This window comes from Bemisia tabaci, chromosome 10 (genome assembly GCF_918797505.1).
Source record: "Bemisia tabaci chromosome 10, PGI_BMITA_v3".
Lineage (NCBI taxonomy): Eukaryota > Metazoa > Arthropoda > Insecta > Hemiptera > Aleyrodidae > Bemisia > Bemisia tabaci.
In genome coordinates, this window is record NC_092802.1 from 13,931,255 (window position 1) to 13,951,811 (window position 20,557).

Below are 20,557 nucleotides of genomic sequence, written 5' to 3' on the forward strand. Positions count from 1 at the left end.
GTAGTTGATTACTGGCGTTATTTTTGTCCATTGACGTCATATTTTGTTTACATCCACGTTCTAGAATGTTTGATTTTCGGGGATCAATAAGTTCGAAAGGAAGCTATTTTCTTAAGCAAACCCACTCTTTAGTTCCATAGATTGTATTCGATACATCAAACAGGTAAGACTGAATCGATATCGATTGGTTCAACGTATAGACTATAACCATCAATATCACTCGTAGTTGATCATTGACGCTAGTTTTGTCCATTGACGTCAATTTTGTTTACATCCGCGTTCTAGAATTTTTGATTTTCGGGGATCAGTAAGTCCGAAAAGGAAGCTATTTTCTTAAGCAAACCCACGCTTTAGTTCTATAAATCGTATTCGATACATCAAGCAAGTAAGACTGAATCGATATCGATTGGTTCAACGTGGAAACGTAGCCTCAAAAGTCAAGTGAGTAATCTGAAGGAACGGGTTTTTTGTGATAGATTTTTGATTCTTATGAATACAAAATGGCTATGAAAAGTATAATTGTTAGGAATTTTCTCATTTTCAGCTTTCCCAGCCGAAATCCAAAAATTCTTGTATAAGGTTATGTTCTATTATTTCGAACCAAACGATACATCTAACGACTATCGAATACTATCTATAGAATTTTATCTTCACTGCTTAAAATCGAAAAACTTGAACTCATGTCCTATTTACTGACCCGGTGTCTAGTAATTACGGAAAAACTCATTCACAAAACTTTTGCCCCCAGAAGAGTGAAGTAAGCTTTATCTTTGAAGATGGATTTACCTTTTTTTGAGAAATTTGCAACGTGGAGGCAAAAAGCGTAGCATCATTCACCCTTTGCGCACGGTGCTCTTGAATTTTTTCAATGTAGCAAGTAAGCTCTTCAGTATTCTTGTACGCCACAACTTCCTGAAAAAAAGGCATTTTAGGGATAATAAGGCAGAAATAAGGCATGTAATCGGTTTTCGAAAATCAAACATGAGGGGATGCGATTCAATTATAACGAAAGCATATTAATTATATATTATGATTGTGTAAATAGAAAGCCACGAATTTTTCGAAACGTTAAACTTCCTGACGCAATTAAACTCTAACATTTTTGGTTCAATTCATATTTTTGAGAATTCAGGCAGAGAACCAGGCCTGCCACAAAGGGGGGGATACTGGGTCCTTGGTACCAATGCCCGGGCCCTGGAGGGGCCCGTGACGCAGGTGACAAACCACTACGAATTCATGTGTAACCCTTGTCTCGTAGGGAAAAGTGAAAAAATTACTCTAAAAATTCCGCAAAAGGTGAATAAAGTTTCAAAAACACGCCAGGGCACTTTAAAGTTTTTCTTACTTTTTTAGAGATTTCTATCTATTTTCAAGATTTTGAGTATATGTAGAATGATATTTTTAGTAACTGCGTTTCATTTTCTTCCGTTGTCGGATGCTAAGAGGCTCCTGTCTGGGCATCCTCGACTTCAATGGCTCAACTACCTTGCCATAGACGCACGAAAGGGGAGTCCAGGGGGGCCCGGCTCCCCCTAGAATTGAAAAGTATCATCTGCCCCCCCCCCAAAAAAAAAAAATTTATAGATGTTTTGAATGCAACAATTCGAAAGTATTTGGTGCTGAAAGTAAAAAAAGGCGTAATTATTCTGCAGAAATTGATGGAAAATCTCCATCATAAGAGCTTCAACATGCGTTCAAATAGAATTAAATTTCAAAAATTTCCCAGGGGAGGCCCCCCGGACCCCCTTCTGAGCTAGGGGCCCGGGCCAGAAAACTGGTACCAGGGCCCGAGATGGGATGTGGCGGGCCTGCAGAGAACATCAATTGGTGTGCGCTGTATTATCAAGAGAGGAATTCTCTCCTCATTATAATAGAGGAAATTTCCACAACCGAACTTGTTTCAATTTTTTAAAGAATATTAATGATTTTTACATGCTCAAACGCAAATGAGGGGCTTGAAGGAGGCGCATAAGTGCATTTTTCGATATTTTGAGAGATAGGTGTTTGAAGTATCGCAAGTACATTGTTCTTTATGACAGAAAAAAGTTCAAACCGACTGTTTGATACTTAAAAATTGGAATTTGGGAGCAAATTTATCACAGAATATGCATTAAAACTAGTTTTACTTGAAATCATTAGTATCTCATTTTTTTCAAAAACTTTACCTATGCCCCGTGCTCTCCAAACCTCTCGAATGATATGGGATCGAATAGTCTTTTTCAGTGTTTTCAAATAATAGATGATATCACCGATGAACCAAGATTGTGGTAATGGCAAGAACGCTCAACAGAGAAGATCCGAAGTTAAAACTGGACCTCCATCGGAAACATGTCGATTTGTTATGACGGAGGTTGGTATCATTTCTAAAGCGATTACAAATTCGTCTTTAAGATGATATTATACGCTTGATGTGAGAGTCAAAATCTTCTAAGTTTCTAGAGAAGCGGCGCCTTAAATTGACAGAATGAACAGAAGCATCACATCGATCGGTCCCGATGTTGAGTGGTATCACACTTAATTGAAGGCGCATCGAACCACTTGCATAGAGCTTGACATGGACCCAAAGACAGAACGTTGTACCAAATCCACTTTTGACTTTTTCATTCATTCTTTCACAAGTTTTCATTAAAGAATGACAGTGCGGTTAAAGTTAAGTTTTATGATGTGAATGGTTTCATCCAAAAGTGGCATAATTGCTACTGAGCAATCGGGGAATGGTGAAAGAATGAACCGATGAATATATGAATAAATAGTTTAATCATGAAAAACCATAGGAACGGGGTATATATCACCTTTGTACGCGTATACGTAGTCACATGAAAATTATAATAAAAAAAAAAGTGCCTCTTTAACTCACTTGCACTATAGATGCCTAGAAAAAAGTATTGCTGTACTCGTATTTTGTGCACAATGCATGTGAGATACATTTTTGTCAATTTTTGGTTTTTATAATTTTTAACGGGAGATATTTGGTGATAATTAATGAGGTGGCTTGATCTAGAGATGCGCCTTTTTTTTGCCGCGTGCGTATCAGGTTTTATTTTCCGTCTGAATTATTGTGCGCAAGTGCATCTCCGTTAATAACTCAATGCATCAGAAGAAAAACAAACTTTTTTGAGTCAAGGCTTGTTGACGGTAAGTGAAACGTTACGTCGTCCACGCGTGAGTGAGAGATGCACTTACCTGTAGACAGACACGGACTCTTCATCATGCCAAGAAAAGAGAAAAACCAAAAATACCCAACTTATTGCATGTCAACGTTGTCAATTTTCTTTTTTTCTAATGTTTATTTAAGAGATTTAAAAAACCAAACTCATGCTATAAATATCATGCGAGTAAGTACGGACCATTCCACGAGATTCCACGAGACTTTTGATAAAAATTATTTTCATTTTTCTCTCAAAATTTAGCTGCTCCAAAAAATTAGAAAAAAACATATCGTGTCAGACATCTAAAGACTGACTTTACAAGAAAAAATTCTCTGGACGAAAACATTTTTAACTGAAAAATATGTAAAGTTGTACGTGAATAACTAAAAATAATTCGCAAACAATATTATTTCTTGTAAAATTTGCCCTAAGGAATAGGCAGGTCATCACAGAACTTTCAAAAATCCCTGGAATCAGTCGGACTTTGTCAAATATATTAAGTACATGGCCAATTTTGATAAATGAGAGGAAAACTTTAGTTTCTAAAGAAATCTGCAGGTTTTGACAACCTTTCAAAGGTTGTAACATGGTACCTAAAGAAAACTTTCTTGTTTCATCCATAGAAATTCCAATTAATAATTTTTGGACGGGAGTTCTCGTTAAGAAAACAGAAAATATTCCTGTATTAACGGTATTTCTGTTATTTCAAATAGCCGTCTTGTCCCTTCACTGGAAAAAAAGTCACTTTGGATCTAGAGTCCAGACTCTTAATAACATCGACAAGAAAAAATAATCTTATGATTCAATCCAACTTTTTCTTGAATTGAAGAGCGAAGCTTCTTGATTTAAGCGGATTTCTCATTGATTCAAGCAAAAAGTCTGATTGAATCAAGAGTATTTTTTCTTGTCAATGTTTTTAAGAGTCTGGACTCAAGATCCAAGCTACTTTTTTTCCAGTGTTTGAAGAAATTTACTGTTGACGATTCGAAGAGAATTCTCATTTGGGCATTGGCGGATCCAGGAAGTGGGAAAACTACTTTTTACCATTTAAACCTGCGGAAATGTATTGATTCTGGGAAATGTCAGGTGCCCCAATGAGAATCGATTGTTCAACACACTTTTAAATGGAGGATGAAGAAAAGGCAGTGTTGCAAAACTTCTGGATCCGCCCCTGCGTCTTCGGTAATCATTTACTGGAAACTTTTTCTCGGCATGTACGTAACCATTGTGACAAAAATAATAGTTACAATTTTTACGGAGAAATTTCGATGGTTTCTAACTTGTATCAGTTGGTTTTCATTTTTTCTTCTTTAGGAATCATTATGACTTTCATTTGACAGTTTTCTGTCGCTCTCATTTTTTTTTTTTTTTTTTGTCAAGATAAGTCATTTATTTAAACTAATTCAAACTAATTTCAATCTAATATTCAATCTAATTCACTTGAAGAATTGTCTAATTTAACTATAATGCATTTTTCTAATTTTGAATGTTAGTATTAAGTTTAATCTAAGTTGACCCGTTTGTTTGCCTTTTTGCGCATTTTTAACGAATAAAGTGATTTCTATTCTATTCTATTCTAAACAAAATTGATAACAGAAAGTATTTAACAACATGGTAATAACTATAGTAATAGATGTTAAGTGGAGATATAGCTTAAGTATATGGTATAGTATTATAGTAAATAGCAGATTGGAAAATACAAATAGTTAATTAATAAATGAAGTAGAATAAGTGTGCAAGTAAAGTAATTAATTAGGAGATGACTTCCCGAGACACGCCGGAATTACCAGAGGGTATATCTTCGGCTGGTTGGGGGGGGGGGGGGGTGTCGCTCTCATTTGACGGTAATCATTTGTGTTTTGATCCCTCACTCGTTCTATAATGTAACACAATATTATGATTTTTCTTTTCTTTTTAATGCCCTGATGATATCTATAATGTTAAAACAAACTACGAGTGCTTAAAAACGCAAAAGACTCTTCTTTAATTTTGACGTACCTTTTCAGCGTTGGTTGCCGTTGAGATTTGACTTTCATGGAAAGTGAATTTCTGGGACTCTCCATCATCTTCTGGGACTTCATTTGACGCTGTTTTTTCTGAATGGGCATTCTGTAACACAGTAAACACGTTGTTTTGTGAATGAAACCATGTATTCTGAATCTTTCAAATCTCCCCGAAGGAGGTTCTTCACACAATGTAGACGGAGGCCAGCATCGCGGTAATGTTAAGAATATTTAGTGTCTTAAGTAAATTCAAACATTTGCACATCAACAACATGTTATTGAATACAGAGTACAAAACATCTCAAATAGAAGTGTTACAAGATCATATTAAAAGATGGCTTGCAAAAATTAAGTTGCCAAAATGGTTTACAAGATTAATCGTTTAACTAGTGCTCTTAAACACATGTTGGACGGAACGCAGAAAAAGGCGAGACATTTGGCTGAAAAATAATAGCATTTACATTTGCAGCATGAAACAGGAACGTAAAATCATTTAAAATTAGAAGAAGAAGCCCAGGAACCATCGAATAAGTGTCAAGTAATAGTAAGGATTGATGTCTTAGAGTAGTATTTAGTAACTAAAAATGACCGGGGAAAAAGGAGATAAGGAGAAAAATTTGAGGAAAAAGAAACTCAACTAAGAAATAAACTTTAAATGCACTTGGAACTTCTGCATTTCTTTAGGGTGTCGAAAAGTTTAATGGAAGTACCTGGAAAATAATCAATAGCCACGAATTGGAAAAAGGAAGATTACTTCACATCATCATCTCCAAAACGAGCAGAACTTATCAGAGGTAACCATATTCGAAAATATTATTCGTGTGAAGTTCACGTTCACTTTACCCGAAAGGCGACACATTTACGAGGAGCGCCATGAATCATCTATTCAGCTCATGCACATTCATGCCGCCTCTGCATTTTAGTCCGCCTTCAATAACTGCGACGGCAATAAGACCGGCTTTGAGGCACGAATAGTTGCTCGAAGTGCCTTTATCATTTTCGCTCAGTCCGGCACATAGTGAAATGCATCAATAGGAGAAGTCGGACAAAACCTCCTCTGACGTAAGGGCGTATCCCTATTCTCACATGAGCCCAGAAAACATGAAATTATATGGAGAATAGGGCTCACGTGAAAATTGAGATACGCCCGTGCGTTAGAGGAGCGACGAAAATCTAGAAACTTTGAAAGCTTTTATTTTCAAAAATATTAAACAAAAAAGATGAAGAGTGGTTCCATTGTTTTTTTCGTGAGTTACCCTTTCAGAGACACCTCTTGAAATTGAATTTGTGACGAAATAAATAGCAAAACTTTGAAATTTTCGTAAAAGATTTCATGTCCGACCTCTTCTAATGGTTCGTTCCGCACTGTACCAAATTATCCTGCCATGTTGAAAGTGTTCATGAAGCTGCCTGTGACTATTTAAAAAATTTGACATCTAAATTTTGTTCTGCTCCAGATTATTTGCACCAACGTTTCCATCATTCATGAGGCATTATTTGATTATATAGATAGAATCCTCGGCTCTTAGCTTAACTTAGTGCCGAGAGATGTAACGTAACCTTCCGATTTCTATCTTTTCGTATATATCTATAGTGAACCGATAGAAGGGGAAAGTTATGCATTTGAGGAAAGTTATACATATATTTCTTTGAAACTTTCAGATATTTTAGATTAAATTGCAAAAAACGATTGTCCGAAAAATGTAAAGAAAAGTATCACACTTTTCCCATTAAATTTGTCATTATTAAAAGAAATATAGAGACGTTTGAAGGATAATACGACGTTTTTCCTTAGCACGGCCGTAAAGAGTATCTATAGATAGAGTGCGACAGAGATAGAGTGCGGACATGCTGTCTACATATGGAACTCTGAGGGCCCAAAAGGGTAGCCGACCCTCTAACACAAAAAATGTCGCTGCGAAATCAAACTTCCAATATCAAACTAAGATGGCCAGAATTGTTCATAAATGGGCGTTCTTCCGCAGAAATGAGAACATGTATGCAAATACTAAGTCAAATGTACGTGTTTTACAAACGCCGCGGATCGTAACAATTGTAATAATGAAGCGCTCTTACTAATTTGAGTCCATAAGTTGCCTGCCCTTTTGAGCCTTAAAAGCTCCATCCATGATCTACGCACATAACGAACATGTGGAAGTACGTACGTATACGAATATACTCGCACTGTTCCCTGAGCTTTCACCTCATGAGAGGAAACTTTCTCCTTGTGTGTCACTTCGTGATAGAGATATTGCACTTCACGCAAAGGAACTTTCACTCGGTTCAAGTCAACTTTCACTTCGTGTGAGTTAACTTTAACTCCAAAAGAGAGATATTTGACCCCATGTGATCAAACAGGGAGATTTCACCTCGTGAGAGTAGACTTTCACTTCATGTGAAAAAAGTTTTTACCTAGAGTGTGAGTGAACTTCCACTCGCATTTACTCCATACACTGATTTTTCACTCCACTAGAGCAAACTCTCTCCTCGTGCAAAACGTTTACTTACTTTACACTACGCGGTCGATCGAATCATCTTGGCTTGGGGATAATTCGGTTACGTCTACCGGACGTTTAGTTGCACGAACCTAAATTCCATTACGAAAGCTCGGCTACCACGTGTTCTGTCCAAAGTTTTAATATCCCAACGAAGTTATTTGGGGCATCAAACGTAACGTACGTCATCCCACGTGAGCGAACTTTCTTTTCATTGAAGAGAACTTTCACCTCGTGTGAATGAACTTCCACTCCAAATTAATGAATTTTTAGCTCGCGTACATAAATTTTCACCTCGTTACGATGATTTTTCACCTCGTGTAAATCAATTCTCACCTCATGTGTTTAATTCTCTACGATATGAGAGTAGAATTTCTCTTCACATAATCAAACGCTCACTTCAGTCCGTCGTTTTCCACACGGAAGAACGTATCGACATTTCAATGTTGCTGAATGTCCTCTTGCAAATGCCATTTCGACTGTAGAATCTTGGGCATTCCTAATCGGAAATGTCACTAATTTTTCACCTGATCTCATGCAAAAATCAGGAAAATTGTGGTAAAAAATTACACAAGTACATTCTTGTGAGAATAGAACCGTTTGAATGAATTTTGCAACATTGGAATCGAGTGACGTTCCCTCGTCAGGGAAACGACAATTTGAGTGAATTTTCATATTACACGGGGTCATTTTTGCTCGCGTGAAGTATTGGAGAAAAATCAGCTGTGGGGAAACTTTCTCTTGAACGAAGTGAATGTTTGATCGCAAGAGGAGAAATTTTGCTTTCATGAAGTGTAAATTCACTGACACGAACTGAAAGTTAAATCGCAATGGTTCGGTCATGTTTTTCGCTTGATTTCAAAATCAAACCCGAAATAACCGGTTCGTTGAATCGAGCTTTCACTTGAAGTGAGAAAAAGCTTCTTCCTAGTGGACTCAAAAAATAAGTATTTCATGTTCTAGCCGAGAAACTTTGGCAACTACCGAATGTTCATAAGGCGTTCTTCCTTAGCATGGCAGTATATAGCCAGCGCTCTTACTCGATGACTCGAATACTTCGGTCGGGATATTAAAATGAAAGGGAACACATGACCGGACCCCATAATCGAACTTACGGTTCGTGTGATCAAACCTCCGGTTGCCGCAACCGAATTTCCGCCAATCGGAGGGAGGGAAAGTGACTCACCTGGGATGCGGAAGCTGCGGCGGCGACGACGAGGAGCACTGCAACGCACAAACACACGGGACCCATCTCGCGAATGCACTCGGGCTTTCCATGCACTTCCCGTGCGGTTCCCTGCCTTGCATCCGCGTTGACCCGATTCTGGGTCTTTAATAAGCGGCTAATATCAAATCTACGTTTATATCTCCCATTAACCACCTCTCTCTTCCACCCCCGCACCCCGCAGCCCCGCACCCCGCACCCGACCCCTCGCCGCTCCGCAGAGAGTGGCGCTCCGTCTGTCTGTCAGTCTCTTCCCTGACCGTCGCAACTCATTAACTTGTCTCCCTCTCGGAGCTCCCGCTTTCATGAATCGAAACACTCTGTTTCGCATCTATTTTCCACCAACTTTCAGTTTTCAGACGGCAGTCAACGCGCCTGGATGGGGTGAGAAGTAGGAGGATGAGATATGATTGATGCTCCGCAGCCCACAACAAAATATACAATAATAAAATAACAATTTACACAGCCGGTAACAAGGCTAATTTTCCCGAATATAACCAAGACATTTCGGCTGAAAACTCAGCCTTCCTCAGTTGGATAAAATGGTAAACAAATGTAAAAAATGTAAAAACGTAGTACTTGGCTGTACCTTTCAAAGCGAGAAGAATGGTGTTATGCCAAGAGGAGGCAGGAGCCCAGAGGAGGAGGAGGTGGAAGAGGAGGAAGAAGAAGAGGAGAAGGAAAAGGAGGAGGAGGAAGAGGAGGAGGAGGAAGAGGAGGAAGAAGAGGGAGAGGAAGAGGAAGAGGAAGAGGAGGAGGAGGAGGAGGAGGAAGAAGAGGAGGAAGAGGAAGAAGAAGAAGAGGAGGAAGAGGAAGAGGAAGAGGAGGAGGAAGAGGAGGAGGAAGAGGAGGAGGAAGAGGAGGAGGAGGTCGCGACGCCACTTTGAGCTTATTAACCAGGGATTGAGCCCCAGTTCGGGACGTTCAGTGCCAGGGCCGTTGAGAGGGTGAATCCGTCAATCCTCTGACGTGAGAGGTCGTATCTCTACCTTCACATGGATTTTATTTTGCAAAAAGGAACCACTAGCATTGCAATGTTGCGAAGATTGTGCAACTTCTTTTGTCTTGGAGGAAAAACCCGATTATTCATTCAAAGTTTCTATTTTACTCGATAAAAACTGTAAATTTAAGACAAAAATTACCATTTAAATTTCATAGTTTTTCACGATTTCCGCAATTTTAGTGCAAAAGATGAAGTTGCACAATCTTAGCATCATTAAAATGCTAGTGGTTCCTTTTTGCAAAATGCAATCCACATGATCTCCTAAAATCAGAGAGTGTTACATATCACAGGGCTCACGTGGAAATTGAGGGACGCCCTTATATCAGAGGAGCGGGCATATCGTCATCCACAAAAAAGCAACCCCCCCCCCCTCCCGAATATATAAACGGCGGTTCAACGGTGAGGTTACTGTGGCAGGTATAGGGATGTTCTCCTACCAATTAGAAGACCAGGGTTGGAATTTTTGAGGTTATGCGACGTGCGTGATTCATCTTGTGGAGAAAATCAAGTCGATGAGGGAAAATGAGCAGGAGAAGTAGAATGAGAAGTAGAAGGAGAAGGAGAAGAGGAAGGAGAAGAAGAAGGAAGAAAATAGGAAAGGAATAGAGAGGAGGGAAAAAGATGGAGAAGGAGGGTAGGAGAGGTTGGGAGGGGTTGAAGGGGGAGGAAAAGAAAGAGAAGGTAGGGGTTTCATATTTTCCACTTGGTTATTTTAGAGGTAAGAATTGGTCGCAAAATTGCGAAGAAGTTGCGACGATATCGTGCATTTTTGATCGATCGGACATGCTTCAAGTTTGCAACGTCGGAAATATATATACTAACAAGCATATGCTCTTGGATTCCGGCCATTAACATGAGCAATGCAGTCATTCTAAGGAAGAACAGCAGATGAACATTCGAATATAGTCAAATTTCCCCGAATTCGATTTTCATTTTTGAAGTAAATTACGAATATTTTTCCTTGACATTTTCGGACTTTTCGGATTAAATTTGCTAAACGGTGTCTCTGGAAAAATTGCAGGAAAATAACCGCAAGTTTTTTTTTGAAAAATCGAATAGTAACGAAAGAAATTAGGCAACGTCCGGAGGCTCATACGACGTTTTAACTAAGTAAGGCAGCGCATACGTGCTTACATTGTTATCATTTGGAGAGCTTTCGCTCACTCTCCAGAATCATGCTCCACTTTTCAAAACTACATTTTTGCGGGAGTGATGACACTGTACATGGAATAAATCACGGACGTGCCTCTAGCTCATTCATCATTCAAGATGCCCCCCTCCCCTCTCTCCTCTCCATCCCCGTTCTCCCTCTCCTACCTTCCGAGAAGATGAAAGCGTTGGGATCAAGATGAAAGCGGCTGCAGTTTCAGTTGGTGCGACTGCATGTTAAGCATGCAACTGCACTCCACTCGCTCCGTTTAGGCCAAAGCTCGTAAAAATTAAAAATGGGCGAGATGGTTGAAGGAAGCAATGGGTGGTGGGGAGGGGTTAACGAGAGGACAATATTAAAAAGCGCAGATCCTGAAGATCAAGTATAGCTTGAGCAGCCTAAAGTATAGCTTATTTCTGACGAATAAGAACACTAATTTTATACTTATCTTCTATACTAATAAAGCAGACTTCACGTTGATTGACTCACTCACTGACTGACTCACGTATCAGCGGATCTCGTGAACGGGAGGCCGTGTGACCCTGAGATTCCGCACTGGGATCCCTCTCTACCCCGAGGCGCCGGATAAGGGAGGATTTCGCGATCCGCCCGCCGGTTCGCGGGATATCGCGGTCCGCGTGGGTCGATTTTCCCGTAAGGACAACGGGTGCGAGAGAGAGTGCGAGCGAGATAGAGCGATTTCCGCGTCTCGCGCTGGAAGACAGCTGATAAATTTTACGTACGTTCTTCTGGTACGCGCAACGGGTGCGAAGAAGATGGAAGGAGTTCGGCGTCCAACGAGTGCGAGGAGGATGGAACGAGTTCGGCGTCGCGCTGTTGGAAACGCCGCGCCATGATTTTTGCGAGCTCCGACTCGTGCATCCGTTGCCGGGCTACTCTCAGGGATGTGAAAATCTGGAAAATCTGTCTATGCATCGGAATAGAATAAAGAGACTGGTGTAGTCTCTTCATTCTACGGCATTGGTTCGCGATTTTCGCGATTGGTTCGCGCATTGGCTCGAGTGCCCTTCCGTTTTTTTTTTTTTTTTGCAAGATTAGTGAAAAATGTGCTCCGCGGAACCGTTCGTTTCGTTTTGTTTTGTTTTGTTTTTTTTTTTGAAAAATTTACCTGCTCAAGTTCGAAAGTAAAAAAATTGTTGTGATTTAGTCTTCACGTCGCCTGGGGTTACTTTTTGTTACTTTTAACTTGTTTTGAAATGATTAAGGCAAATTCTCGGGAAATTTTGAGAGAAGCTGTTGCTTAACTTCATTATTAAAATAAATAAATAAAAATGGAACATAAAGACGGTGTGCAACGCTTCAATCGGAGGAGAAGCGGGGGTTTCGCGCGCATTTCATCAATATTTGACTCCGATCGTGGAACCGAAACACATGAGTCTTACTTGCAAAATTTTAAATCATCGCTAATGCTCTTTCTTTTTTTTCTTTTTTTTTTAAATTTCAAAACATTAAATCTTATATAGGGAAACCGATGGTTACATCCCATAGTTCTCGTGAAATTTAGATTGGATTCTTCCAATTCGTCACTTTTAACAAGCAGAATTGAAGCGAGCAACTATTTGAACTCCAGAGTGGGTATGTGGTATCATACAAAATTGAAGGAAAATCATACGTTTTCGCCCATCTCAAGTAACAGATGTTTATGAGTTTTATGCGCACATTTACGTAGTCTTAATTGAGTCAGAAATTCGCGTGTATGTCACGATATTGATGTGAATAACGCGCAATTGTAATGATCTTAAAAATTCGCCAGGAACACGACGTATTTGCCGTGATACCGTGGTGATTATCGTGTAATTTCTAATTTGTTTTACAAAATCCCTGGAGAAATCAAGTTTTCTCCGCTATGTAGATGACAAACCCGCCATTGCTGTGAATTAAACGAAACCGCTGGCTAAGTTCCGTAATTTTCGCGGCTGAAACTCACCAGCTAACTTCAATTGAACATTGAACTGACAAAAGTAACAAATCTTCATGAAAATAACCAACTTTTGATTGGGTATTTTTTATTATTATAAATATCATGTGAGCTTATTGCAGAACGGACCAAAATAGCAGCATACTACTAATCTCTACTTTTTAATCAAACCAGCGCGTCTCGCCAATTTTGAAATAGTAGATAATAATTCAGAAACACAATTAGTAACTGATCACTAATCACAGTGATTGCTGATGGTGGGGTTTTCCTGTGCGTAGCACGGGTTTCCTGCTAGTTAATGCTAAAACAAGCTGCTGGTTCCAACACTACTGTGTTGGAGAGCTCGCCTTTGTGAAACTATTAACATCTATTAATGATTTTTTCTGAAATTGTATATGTATTATTTGAATCTTTACCCAATTATCAGAGGTTACATGCCGATGCAAAATGTTATGATGTATTTTCATAAGACAAATTTTTCACATTACAAAAAATAAAGAGAAATAAAGAAAGAGAAATGGAATTATCTTTTATGAATGTGATTTTGCGGCAAATGTTGCAATGGCTATTTTTGTCATCGCATTTTTGTTTCTAGCTTTCATCGTTGATAAGCTTTCTCTTAACTTGGCAACAATGTAATGAGACCATATGATTTCATTTTAATTTTTTTTTTTTTTTTTTTTTTTTTTTTAAATCAAGTCGCCAACTTGAATTCAGGTTATGCTTTGTTATGTTGACAGTCTGAAATTCTGAATTGTTATCGGCACAGTTCAAAGAAACTGTTATTGGGCACGGTTCGGAAGACCGTTTCTGCCATGATTCTTACACAACATTTAACACATCATCTTACACAAAAAAACCTGTGTCATATTTTCAAAATCTGAATAAAGCGGGCTCATGTAGAGACAATTGCCTGTCGATAGCCGCAAAAATCGAGAAAATCGGCCCGGTAGAACGCTGGAACTAAGCTTTACCAGATTTGCAAATTTAGTGTTGGAGCTTATATGTATGATGGCATTCAGCTGAGGTATGCACCAAAAAATGTTAAAACAGAGTGCAACGTTGCAACCAATATACTTTGCAACTGACCCATTTACACGTTATCGCACTCAAAAAAAGCTCCGGCCGTGGAGGCCGAAAGCAGCGGACCTGGAGCACGGACTGGATGGGCTATATGGCACTACCGTTCGCCTACGCGCTTGACGGCCGGAGTGCTACGTGTGGGGACGACGCGGATTGCTACGGACATGAAAACCGTAAGTCGCGGCCTCGAGCGGCATAGGCAGCTTGCGCTCTAGGCGCTACTTACGGGCTGGACGGCCGGAGCTCTGCGCGCCGCCGCTGTCCGCGACGTGGTGGATTTTTTCGGAACTACAGCTGAAAATTCACCATTAAAATACATAGAAAAGAAAAACTTTCCAGCAAAGTTTTAAACATTGAGTGAATTATCTTGTGTCAATTTCTGAACAAGATTTTTTTTCTTTCCTTCTTTTTAAAATAGGTATATATTTCTTTGTTGATAGTTCATAACAATTTAGTTTCAGGAAAGTGATGGATAATTCACTGTCTAAGAAAGAAAAAGAGCATATGAACGTTAGCTTGTTGATCATGTTTCAGATATCAAGAGAGATTTGAACTCCTTGGCTGATAGTTCAGCAAGTCAATTTGAGAAAAGAGATAAATCTTAGAGAAGAGATGATGCTTATTGAGAAAGAAAATCAGCATATGAATGTTAGCTTATTCATCGTGTAGAGATATCAAGAGAAATTTTCAAAAACCTAACTTTAATGTTGCAAGCCTTCGTAGAAATAAATAAAGCACTGGGGAAGCACTGGAAGGAACAAATGTAGATAGATCAAAAATTCTTGCTACCTATTTTAAATGTAGAACAGACTGTCCAAGGTATGATAAATTGCTAAAACTCATTGCAGCGAAAAATGTAAATTGAAAAATCATTTTTATCACTTGGCAGCCCGTTCTCAATAAATGTAATTACTTTCACTCAATGAGAATTCAGCATTTGTCAAAAACAAAACCTGGTTCATCCCTCAATAAAAAATACGAATGCAAAGTAGGAAATCACCTAAATGATTAACAAAGGAAAACCACAGGCGTAGGTCTAGGTACTTACAGATTTTTACTCCTTACGATTAGAAGAGCTTCAGAATCTTGAAAATGAGGTTGAGAATATTTCAAAGTGTAAATTCAGTAGTAAAAGTTGACAAAACTTCAAGATATAACTCTCCGCAATAACTACCGGATACAATTTCCACAAAATATTAGCGAAGAAATATACCACCGAAAATTGTCACACTTGTTAAAATTATAGATCTTCCCTTCAGCAAACTGAAGCGCGATTCACACAAAATTTTACCACTATTACAGTAACACTGAGCTCCCTAGAATTGGGATATGGAATCAGAGAGATTATTCACAGCAACAACTTCCGAGCTTGCTTTCACTATTAGATAATCTGCGCAGGATGGGATCTGTACAGTTTCCGCTATCAAACAGCTGTTTTTGTAACAGAGAGGGAAGATGTCTGAGACTGCAATACTACTCACAGTTGAAAACATCTATGAGTTAGAGATTAGATCGAAATGGAATAAAAACTGTATCCTCTTACACAGGCAGAACAAAGCAAAAGCAGTGATGATAGAATACAGTCAGCAATAAATGGATATTCTCGTGCCTACATTATCAGTATTTTAGTGTGGCGGTAATTTACTCTGTGGGAAGATGCGTGGCAGGTAATTGATTGCTTTTCTTTAATTTAAGTTCTTTCCCTTAGTAGGGGGAAAATAAGTGAATTGCAAACGAACTTACAGGGGGAGAGGATATGAGCTCAGTGCGTAGGTACTACCAAAACTGACAATTTTCACTTAACTCTCGTCGCATTTCCGAAAGTATTTGACAAGCGTTATCACACAGAACTTTAGAATCAATCGTGCACCACACAGAATCAAGAAAATATATCGGAAACCTCCAAAATTAAACGAAAAACGAACACACGTAATGAGCAATGACCAACAATGACCAAGCAATTTAGTGACTGGATTCTAACCTCAATAAACAACGCTGAGTGGTGGCTCGATCGCTCCCGAATATCTTCAAGGCTGGCGGCAACTTTAAATTCACGCACTGAATAACATTGACGTAAAATATTATAATTTTCTGCGAATATACACGGAGCCGTCTCAATTTTAATCTGATGGTGACGCCATTTTCCGAAAACTGAATCTCACCTCACTGCCAACGGCCGTGGAAGAGGTTGGTTCCGATCCTGAAACCCGTAACTCACGCTCGGCTCCTATCCGGTGTTACGGCCATGAAGGCCGGGCGGGCTCCACGGGACATCGGCCGCGGCATCCGGTACTAGCTGGCGCACAGCGCGTTAACACCGGGATCACCAGTGTCCAGAGCAACCGGGTCACAGGGCCGTAGTTTTTTTTTTGAGTGCGGATTAGTCTAATCTTTTTGCACTTGTATGCAAAAACGCAGTCAGAATTTTCGACTGCATTAAGAAGGGGAAAAGCGCAAAACAGATGCATATATGCATGCTTGCAGCGTGTCAGATAAGAGTGCAACCTGTTTTTTCAAGTATTGCACTCCGTTCGAATTCAGTTCTCTCCCATATTTCACTGTGGCAACTCGATATTGTAAGGATACCGTGCAACTTATTCTATTTTATGGGATTTATTATTTGCACCGTGATCGTGAGGACCTCTCCAGCATCGAGCCGAATATTGATCAAACCATCTGCATTCATCAGTTTACAGCTAAGTTGAATATAACTAACTAATTTTTTGTAAAGATGTGTGAGTTTGGTGAGCAATAGTTAAAAGAATAGAATATCCGTAGAATCATCCACGGATGCCATTTGAGATTATGATTGGAGTTTAGAAAGAATTTGTAAGAAACCCGAAGGAACAATTTTATCTGATATTTGGAAAGTTAAGCGACGCATTCACGGAAGGCGACTAGTTCTTCCTTTCTTGTATTATTGAAATTGCATGTTAGATAAAATAGAATCCCTACTTTGTGGAATTGATCCCAGTTTCTAATTCGATTCAGAACACGTCATCCAAATAAATCTTAATTTTGCATACGTCTGCCTTTTTCCTGATTTTGATGTAGACTGATTTATACATCTCTGCTCTGAGCACGTAACACTAAAGTATTCCTTGAATGTGCAGGAATGTTTTCCGAACTCTCAAGTCTGTGAATATCCTTGAATTTCAAGACATTGCATAGAAAGTCCCACACCGATGAAAATCTCCGTGTCCATGGTTGGTTACTTTAAGTTACTTTGCGTTACTTTCTTTCGGCAGATCAATCAAAAAGACTTGGTCGATCGGGCACGTTAATGATCAAATTTACTGAAACCGTTAGTTACTCTGAAACATCTGGGGATGAGGGAATAATTGTGTCCCGATGAACGAATATACTCTTATTCCTCTCGATGTCACTTTGAAGTTGGGTGGTTAGCGCACATTGGTCGCATTAATCGCATTGGTGTACTATCATCAATGTGAAACAGATTCAAACCTGATGGTTAGCGCCTGACTTTCAGCGGGGCTACAAATTTTCGACCCAAAAGTTTGATCAAATAACTCAAAGATTTAGTCACAGTAACTGAAATATTTGGACAATGTACTCGTATTCTGAAGAAAAAGTAACCAAAAATATGAATTGCGAATGTATGATACTTCGTGCTCTACTCCCTATGTTAACATGAAATGTCGGTTATCTATTTCGTATGCTGTGCAGAGAATTCATGAATTTGGTATCACCGAAGGTTAAAACAACCCGGCGGACAGCTCTTCTTATTTTTACATTTTTTGAAGTATAGACACTTGTGGGAACCAATTTTGCGTAAAGATTGTGTTTATCAGAAAAAAAGACATCAACGTTATAAAAGTTACACAATCTACAAAAGTATATGGAATGAATTTTGATCGAACCATTTGGTGGAATTATACCATGAGGAGGAAACGAGACGTTAGACTCTCGTTTAAAGAAACGAAAAATTTAAGGGTGATTTCACGATAAGAGGAATAGTCGTGTCGCCGTGGGTTATGAACGACATAGGGCAAAACGATTGAAAACCAAATGAATTAATCAATAGGTATGATGTCTTTGAACCTATCCATGCTAAAAAATATGATAAATTATCATTATATTTAATAATATGAGACTTTAAAGGCCGAAAATGTCCGGTCGGTTACGCGTCGCCAACCCCGATTTTGAAGCAAAAGAGCAATTTGCGGTAACAAATCAGTACTGATCATGAACTCTTTGGCAATATTTGCTGAAAAGAGACTCTAATGTTCAAGAAAATTGCCAGTTTGAACTGAAATGTTTATTATTGAGCGAGAAAAGTCATTAGAAAGAGGTGTCGCCACATTTGGCGACAAATTTTTGCAGTTGTATTAAGTGCAGTGTTTATCTCGCCAGATGGAGTCAGGAGTTTCAAAACTGCCATCAAATTGTTCGCTGAAGTCTTCTCGACAAAACCATTACTGATAAGTCAGTTTTTTTTACAATGAAAACTTTAATTATTAAGAAAACCAGTGATTTTAAGGTGTGTAGCACTAATTCCTCACTACGCAAAAACCTCAATTTAATATTATTAAACTAAAAGGAAGTCTCCAAATTTTAGAAAACTTTTAAGGCAGCATTAATTCCACCTCATAACTCAAGAATTGCCAAGTTTCATCTTTTGTATCATCTTTTATCTCACATTTTCAAGTGTCGGTTACGCTGCGTCTGTTACGTAACCGACACAATTTGGCAGGGCCGCCATGTTTGCGTGGACCTCCGCAGCAGTCCCGCGGGAAGCGCTGATACCTGATTCAATGGCTTGTTTATCAATCACTTTAACTTTGCACTGAATCAAAATAAAGCGTGCCAAAGCTGGAAACAGGAAGTTTAATACCTTTAAAATGAGGTAATGAAATCCTGTTAAAATTGGTGCACTTTTATTTTTAAGGTATTTCACATTTAAACTATTCCTGTTATCGTGAAATCACCCTTAAGCAAACATTTGTCGATGCATTTACTGAAAAATTGATAATTAATTTGCTAAGTGAACGATTTTTAAATTTTTCATCATTATATATTCTATTTTATATTCAATTCAAAAGTCTTAGATTCCAATAAAATGTATGATTATTTTCCTCATATTTGTCGTATTCTCAAATAATAATTAACAGAGCTGGATATTTCTGCAGTAAATCTTCCCTGAAGGTCAAAAGCATAATTTTAATTTTTTTTTAGGAAATGTGACTGGAATTTTGGTTTAGCTTTTTTCCTGGGTTGTAAAACTAAACTCATAAATTAGGCTTGAACTTCCCTCCTTTTGTTAGTTGTCGGACAAAAAAGCCGATGAAATTTCCTTCAAACAATGAAACTCAACCCGCTGTTCTCGTCTATTCAAATCATATTCGGTGTGTTATATAATAAGGAATTTTTTTGAGGAAAAATATCTGGTTTTAAGGTAAATCAGGGTCATCTCAACGTCCAACCCTGATTTGAAGTTTAGGGCTGTGAGATTAAAACACATCCACGTGCTGTAATTATACTGTCGTCCTCGCCCTAGTTTTATCTATTTTTTAACTGAAATTTTAAAGTTTTTTTTTTTTTTTTTTTTCACCGGATTTAAAGACAATTCATATGTAAAATAAGGCTATAGCAGGTTTTCCAAAATTATATTTTTTCTTTTTTTTAAGACGACGGAGGTTTATATCAACAGATCTTCGATTGGTTTGAAATTTTTGGGCAATTTTCGGTCTGTAAGGTTTTCTAAACATACCTCAATGGAATAGCATTAATTAATAAGCTCAAGGGGTTTTCTCATCATGGGTCCCTCTCACCTGGAGGGTTGCACTGTTCTAAGCACTAATGTTATGCATTACGAGTTATGATCGATGGATTTCAGATCCTAAAGTATGCAAATCTTATGTGTGCACACTCAGTTAAGAGAAAAATATATAGAACGTGTTAGGTCAAAATTCACGCAAAATCTTTTGATTTGCTGGCTCAATATTTTAGCATTATGGAGCCAGCACTATAGAAGGATAACATGAATATTTTTTTATCGAGACAAAGTTATGATTCATTATGTATTTTACTGGTATGTTTAATCGTCCAGTCATAATTATCACGATATCGGGAAGGTCTTGCCAGAATTTTGACGTAATATCTGTACAATATTTTGCCGTGATGTACTTTTGTGGCAGCTCAAGACTTAAAAAAAAAAAAAAAAAAAAAAAATTTTTCAAATCATATTTTGATATTGATTATATTCTTCAAGATAATAGTCATCCAGTATTTTATTGAAAATATGAACCCTAAGGAATTCTTAAAATACTTTCTTTCTTATGATTATAAACCCAAAGAAGTTCGAAATATTTTGACGGTATATAGCTATTAACTATTTTTTGACTGGGATAGTTCCTTCCGATTTCATTTACTGCCACATAGCTCCTTCAAGCAGACATATTTTCATTTTTAAGATTCAATTTTTCAATTTTTTGACACGTGCAAATATCTTGAAGCGCTGAGTCATGTAACTTGATCCAGTATCCGAAG

General features: G+C 38.3%; 1 protein-coding gene across 1 annotated transcript; it reads right to left on the minus strand.

The window, feature by feature from the left end:
• Window positions 1-205: 205 nt before the first annotated feature.
• On the minus strand, window positions 206-8,952 carry LOC109044659 (uncharacterized). Its single transcript, XM_072305216.1, has 3 exons — window positions 8,834-8,952; window positions 5,148-5,258; window positions 206-912 (listed from the first exon to the last, which is right to left on the minus strand). The coding sequence occupies exons 1-3, from the start codon at window positions 8,897-8,899 to the stop codon at window positions 724-726; spliced, it is 366 nt and encodes a 121-aa protein (XP_072161317.1). The 5' UTR covers window positions 8,900-8,952; the 3' UTR covers window positions 206-723.
• Between the last annotated feature and the right edge of the window lie 11,605 nt (window positions 8,953-20,557).

Bases quoted from the DNA above. Each gene is read 5' to 3' on its own strand.
- LOC109044659 (XM_072305216.1), bottom strand. From the start codon at position 8,899: ATGGGTCCCGTGTGTTTGTGCGTTGCAGTGCTCCTCGTCGTCGCCGCC. The intron at 5,259-8,833 runs GTGAGTCACTTT...ACTGTGTTACAG, and splicing joins CCGCAGCTTCCGCATCCCAG to AATGCCCATTCAGAAAAAAC. The intron at 913-5,147 runs GTACGTCAAAAT...CCTTTTTTTCAG, and splicing joins CGGCAACCAACGCTGAAAAG to GAAGTTGTGGCGTACAAGAA.